Source organism: Uranotaenia lowii, chromosome 3 (genome assembly GCF_029784155.1).
Source record: "Uranotaenia lowii strain MFRU-FL chromosome 3, ASM2978415v1, whole genome shotgun sequence".
Taxonomy (NCBI): domain Eukaryota; kingdom Metazoa; phylum Arthropoda; class Insecta; order Diptera; family Culicidae; genus Uranotaenia; species Uranotaenia lowii.
Genome location: NC_073693.1, coordinates 304,958,745 through 304,965,696, shown reverse-complemented (window position 1 = coordinate 304,965,696; position 6,952 = coordinate 304,958,745). Strand labels below are relative to the sequence as shown.

At 35.4% G+C, this 6,952-nt stretch overlaps 1 protein-coding gene across 1 annotated transcript; it reads right to left on the bottom strand.

The window, feature by feature from the left end:
* Positions 1-1,931: 1,931 nt before the first annotated feature.
* Positions 1,932-3,188, bottom strand: LOC129756405 (leucine-rich repeat-containing G-protein coupled receptor 4-like). The gene is made up of 2 exons (XM_055753268.1): positions 3,044-3,188; positions 1,932-2,977 (listed from the first exon to the last, which is right to left on the bottom strand). Exons 1-2 carry the CDS (start codon positions 3,067-3,069, stop codon positions 1,972-1,974), a joined length of 1,032 nt encoding a protein of 343 aa, XP_055609243.1. The 5' UTR covers positions 3,070-3,188; the 3' UTR covers positions 1,932-1,971.
* Positions 3,189-6,952: the final 3,764 nt, after the last annotated feature.

Genomic DNA, 6,952 nt, shown 5'->3' with positions numbered 1-6,952 from the left:
GTATTCGAGTGAGGGTGTTAAAAATAGGGTGTCCAGCGACCAAAACTGGTCGAAATAAAAAAAAAAGGTGAAATTCGTCAGAGGATCGTTTTTGTTTCATTATAAATCTTGTTTTAAAGGAGATTGGAAGCGGTTTTCATTATTCACAGTGAAACAACTCAGGGAAGTGAATGAAAACATTCGATTTTCTCAAAAACTGATTGATATTTTCTATATTTGTTGAAAGCATTTGAAAGCTTAAAGGAAAATGCACAAAATAGCGTCGAAAAATCAATATCGGAAAAAATGGATATGCGTCACTTCGTCATATCACGGCAGTTTAATCGTCATTCGGATTTTCAAATGTTTTTTTATCAACATAAGTATTTCAACGTCAAACTATGAGTTGAGTTGATGCGGTTTTTGTACTTTGTAAATTATTCTTTAAAGGAGATCGGTTCCATCTCAACGATGTTTTTTTTTATGAAGATGTAATTTTATTTGCCTTGGCTTAAATATGCGATAGTGACTCCAAAACTTTTTTTCTGAAAAATGTGGTAAAGGGGAAATGGTCGGTAAAAGACTTTGTGGGGCTTTTGAAGGAATAGGGGAAGTCGGTATAAGATAGAACCGCTGTTTTCCATAAAAAAAAATCATTAGAATCATTCAATGATACACTATAAGTTTAACACTATTAAGGTGATGGGCTTGTGATATAGCTTAGTTGGCAAGTCTGTTGTCTCCTGAGCAGAGTTCGAGCCCAAGAGCAAACATCGAACACAGTTGTACCGGATAAGTTTTTCAATAACGATCCGCCAACTGCAACGTTGATAAAAGTCGCGAAGCCATAAAGATGGTAAAACGACTATAATCGAAACAAAAAAAAACTACTAAGGTGATATTTTATATACTTTTTCGTTTAGGAGAAGTCGTAAGATTGCTTTGGAGAAGAGTATTATGAACTAAAGACGATTCTTTGTGTATGGATCAAAACTGATTGATACAAACCCTGAACACTTCTTTAGAAATTATGATTAATCATTTAAGACTAGAAAAAATACATTTTTTTTTCAGTTTCGTCAAATTAACGGTTTCGCTAAATTCACGGTTAAATATTTTTGGGCGTAATGAAATCGAAAAATTACTGTAAACGCAAAATAATTTTGAAATTATTACTACGAGATTTTTCACGTAAATTTAGATTTTGTTGCATATTATCGATTTCACGTAATTGTTGTTGTAATCACAGTGTATCAAGGACGCCCTGGTAGAAACTTCTTCCACATAACTGACTCATGAATTTCACGTGGATGGCTTGCAGTACATTTTCTCAAGCGTGTGCTATTAAATTCTAGTTAGAATAAAAGCTGCCATCAGCCAGCTGTTTTTATTTACTACTTTGAAAAATCGTATTGAACGTTTTGTGTTTGTTTTTTGGAAATCTCGTGTATTTCCGGATACCTTGAACCTTGGCCGTGATTTGTGGCGCTCAAAGTTTCAGTTAATAGTAGACAAAAATTTGCCATTTACTCGTACAAGCTACGTGAATATCAATTGAATAAAAATAATGTAGGGTTTTTCACGTAGCCAGGACGTGCGGATTATTTTGAGTGTACCGTCTTCTCTGTTGTGTTGTGAGCCTACTTGGTTGAATGCTTCAATTTCGATTGCTTTGATTGAGTGTACCGTCCTGGACCAGTGTGCATTGCTCTGATAGTCTGAGCTACCTAAAGACCAATTATAATTGCGATTGAAATAAAAAAAATCCTTTCGTTTTTAATGTCTTCAATCTACCTATTCAAGCAATTAACTCAAAACTGGTATAAATCATTGGCACTAAATTTACAATTATAAAAAGAAGATTGGGAATTCTGATTTTACTATGTCGAAGACTTGCACTCAAACTTAAGAAAATAAATTCTGTTCTGAAGGTTGAAATAGAAGACTTTGTTGAAGTAGATACGAGTATTTATTACAAAACAATAGAAACATTCAGAAAAACACTTCCACTTTGTCATGCCGCACACCAATCAAAGTTCGTTCGGATCCATTTGTCGAGTTTTGTGTCAACAGTTCCACAATTTGATCATTTTCCAGATCTAATGGAAACCGGGACAGATCAACGGCCAGTTTTTGGATCTGGACCATAAGAGGACCCTCCCTTAGTATCGCAGCCTCGGTTGTTGTACTGGATCCTTCTAAATCTCCATAGCAACAGAGTCCTCCCTGACGGAATTCGCTACAGATGTAATCGAGACCGAAGGTTACAATCCGATTGTCCATGATGTCTCTTCGAGCTTGGCTAACCCAGGCACAGGTCCATCGATTTCCCATCAGCCGAATCGTTTGCAACTTAGGGAAAGCTTCCGGAAATCGGGGGAACTCCTGCAGCAAATTATGGCTGATCATCAGGTCCTTCAGCATGGTAAGCGTCAGATCCGGACTGGAATCGATCGATGTGATCCGATTGACCGAAAGGTCCAACTTTTTCAGATGAACCATTTTACTAAACACATCGAGATCCACCTGTTCAATTTCGTTCTGTGACAAATCCAGTGAAGTAAGACCTTCCAAGTATCTTAGATTACGGGAAATTGTATTCAATCTGTTTCGGCTGATCTGTAGAGCCTTTAAGGCTGTATTCACAACAGGAAGAACTTCGAAAGTGCTTAAATTCGTTTGGAACACGGCCAGCGATTCCAGTTTCATTGACCAGAAGGTAATCAGGGGAATGCTTCCATACATGAAGGTCAGATATCTGGTGTGAGGAATTCTGTAGAAGAACGATTCCTCGCAGCGTGCCATGGAAAAGGACTCCAGAATAAGCTCTGTAGCATTAGGAAGCTTTCCAAGGCTTACTGCGTCATTCGGCAGTGATTCGTTGATCGTATTGTTGATAATATTACGGAAATGGGTGATCTGATTTGCATTCCTTTGCCTATGATGGGGCACTGCTCGATTTTCGACCGACTGCAAGTTCAAAACCGTAAACGATACCCTAAAAACATAATATTTGCGGTTTAAAATACGTAATACAGTAAAGTAATAAAAATGTAAATCTTACACTAACAACGCTAGGTTCAGCTTCATCTCAGGCAGCAAGGGCACGAGCTGCGAGCTCTTTATCAATTTAGTTCAAGATTAAAACTGCGTTCATCACTGGGACTTGGTCAGCATTTGTCGGCGCTAGAGAGAAATGGCACCGTCCCGTTCCTGCTAACTTTTAGCTGTATTTGTGTACGGAACTAACAGATTAAGTCACTAGCTACAACAATTACATCCCGGCTAATTGCTTTGATTTTTTTTTTTCTTCAAACGGCTTAAGTTATGCTGATGATAACCAACGACGACGCTGTCAATAATTAAGTCAATTAAATTGGAGTTCTCAGAAACGATTGCGCGAGAGGTAGGACAAAGCTAAATTGTTCAAATCTTATGATAATATTTTACAAAAAAAAGGAAAGAAAATTCCATGGCTCTAAATCAATCCAAATTTTAGACCCAAATTATTTATTTCTAGTATTCAATTAAAAGCAAGCATCCAAAGAGAATATTTTGACTGCACAATAGATTCCAACAGAAATAACTACTCATTAGGGCTTTAGATCTACTCAAAACTGAACTGTACTCATAAGTATCCAAATTGAATTGTTCAACAGTTCTGTTGACAGATTAAAATTTTAGTAAAATTTACTATCAGTAAGATTTACTGCTGTCCAGGCTTCGGACTTCTCCTGAGGTGTCACTCATAAGTGCAAGAGCAAAGCTTCACAAAGAGGAGTGGAACCCACATTCTTATGAGCGCTAAACCGCACACACTCTGCTCAGCTTCCCGAAAAATAAATCTTCGACACTCACTTACATGAGTGATGTGTGCTCCGTCAGTGTAGCTCTTAGAGCGCGCTCTTAGGGAAATGAAGTGTGTTTTAGGAAACCGTCCTTCCAATCATGTGCGTACCAAAAAAGACGTTCATTAATGGAATTCTTTAGGCAGCGCTTTGCAAACAAAGCGTGCAAGTGCTTGGTGCCGAGGTTCAAATTTCAATGGTTTCATGAAATATATGTTATGTAAATCTACTTAATTACATATATTTACATTATTATGACAATAGATGAATGAGGAAAATTTCATTATCAAATAAATCAAAACTTGTACGTACATTTTGATGACTATTTGATGCCATATGACTTAGAAATTGCATAAAACACTGCACTGCTATTTTTTCAGATCTCTGGGGGAATCATATAGAATGTTTAAGAATTTCACAACTCGCTGAAAATCACAAAATTCTTTTTTTCATAAGGGTTGTCCGAAAATATTTGAATTTATATATAAAACTAGCTGACCCGGTGTGCTTTGCTACAACTTTCAAAATCAAATTATATTTTCAAAAATTATTCAAATTTTTATTGGTTTGTTGGCATTATTTTAAATCAAATTATAACATAATTCATAAGCAACCGCTATAAAATGAGAGCTGCATCTGGAGTTTTGAATTGCAACATAAAAATGATTGCAACACAAATATGATTTTCTAATTTTCTTAATCTTGATCAATAAATTTGTGTTAAAAATCTGATAATGTTAATCTGTCTGGAGGGTCTCAAATTAATCGTTCGCAAACAATCTAACTTATAAAATATGGTTGTTTTTGCTTGACATGTTCATTTATGCTAAAAAACTAATAAGAGAGCCCCCTCCCCTGTCCTTCCCTTCACCTTCTGCTGAATGGAGGTCGTGATCTTTAATAATCATACCCATTTTGAAATTGTTTCTCTCTTAAGCCGAGCCATCTTATCTTTTTCCGATTTTCAAATTCTCTAAAGGAAATTTTCCGCTGAATAACTATACGAAAGCTCTTCAAATTTACCCTGAAATATTTAACAAAGCATCTTATAAATTTTGAAACACTTAAATTGTCTCCATTTCAAACAGGTTCGAGTAATTCAACACTTTACGCATTGTTAGATTTAAAAGTATGCTGCACACAGTACTAAGCTTTTAAATCACGTGTTACTATTTGTGCTATTTGGTTGGAGTGAAAATAAGCCGAAAACGCGTCGTGAAAAATAAACGTGATTTTTATGAAGACATTTTTTCTACTCAAGATTAAAGTCTATAATGTTATTTGTTTCACAAATCTAGCATACGTATTTGCGTTAGGATGGCAGCCAAATGGGTCAAGTCGAATTTCAAAAACTGCTCATAAACATTTTGTGGATTGGCCCAAAAAACTAACCTCGCGAAATTTCAACTCATTCGGACTTATTTTGGGGTGCCTCACAGCGCTCAAATTTATGGTTTGTTGCCCTTAAAAATATCCTAGGGGGGACCAAAGGTAATCAGAAAAAATCGAAATTTTAATTTTGATGCCAAATGACTTAAAAATCTTAAAAAAAGTTTACTTCAAAATTTAAAAAATCACGTAATTTGATTTGTATTTAAATTTTTTTCTATTAGTAAAACTGTAATTTAAAAATCCAAAAATATCGGTTTTTTCCAAGGCTTGCATACAAACAGATCTAATGATAAAACCAAAAAGCATTAACAAGCAAACGGGTTGTTGAATGTGAAAGAGCTATTTTTTCACTTTGTATATGTATAGTTATAGTACTATTTTTATAGTCATTTGGTGAATCATTTTTGATTTAAAAAAAAGGACTTTTCCAAGAGTGAGACCGTATTGGACAAATGGATAGGAACCCTATCACATGGTTCACTTTGAATGAAAATGGAAATAGTGGGAGGGCCTAGAGGAATGTGTGAAGGTAAAATTTCGTTTGTATTTTGTAGCTCAAACTATTTAGCAATTATTTTAATTTTTGCCCCTAAATGTATGCACCATAATAGTTCTTTTTTTGATTATGAATGTTTAAAAGCAAGGTAAAATTTATAAACAAGCATTTTTTAATATTATAAATGATATTTTTTTTATCCTTTATGATCAAGAAATCTCGTTAAAACCGTCATCAACTTGTTTCTGGAAAACATTTTGGGCATTACTAGTATATGCTAGTGTTGGTATTGGTATTGATTTTATTTCATGAATCCAAAACAAATCTTGTTAATAACACCCTCGCTCGACACTAGCTAGCGGACTGAAAAACTAACTTTCAATGTTCAATCAGCACCACTATACTGCAGATCACTTATGCTACCTTTCCCACCGTGGGGGAGCATTTTAGTTTCACCCGGTGAAGAACATTCGGATAGGTTCTAGGCGTGATTCGTTTGGTTTGTTGTTTGATAGAGACTTATATTTTACCAAAGTGTATTACCTATATTATATTATTTTCATTAATTCCGGCTTGATGTTATTATCGTTTTGATTCATTTTCGAAAAAAAAGCAGTTAGATACGAACCAAAGCGAACAGCACCATCAATTAATTACTTGGGCGCACATTGTGTACACCTTAGGAGGACTCTTTAGGTGACGCTCTTATAGAGTGCTCATTTCAATTTTGAGTGTTATGTGAGTGACGAAAAACGCTCTCTGTGTGTATAGTCACTCCGCTCCAATCGACCACTCTTGCTCCGCTCACAACAAAATTTAAAGAGTGGAGCTGATTATTACACCGCTCTTGTTGGGCTCTGAAAAGAGTCCGAAGCCTGCTGCTGTCATTTTTATTATTATGATGAGTTTGTAGACTTCAATAAAAAGACAACGAGCATATCGATCCCAACGGCATTTCGATACTGAACACATTCACCTGACTTTTATCATCATATCCAAGGCCGTATTAAAGAGGGGGGCAATTGCCCCCGAGTAAAAAGCCTAACATTACTTCAATCACACCAATTACTAGGAATCTAGTAAAGGAAATAATTTCTTTTTTGATTTTAAACCAATTGGTTTATTCATGCCCATAAAAGAAATAGAAACTAGAAAATCGGAGTTAAAATGTAAAATATAACAGCTTATAAGGCCCGCTTGAAATAATAACTCGAATAGTTAAACTCGATTATAAGCT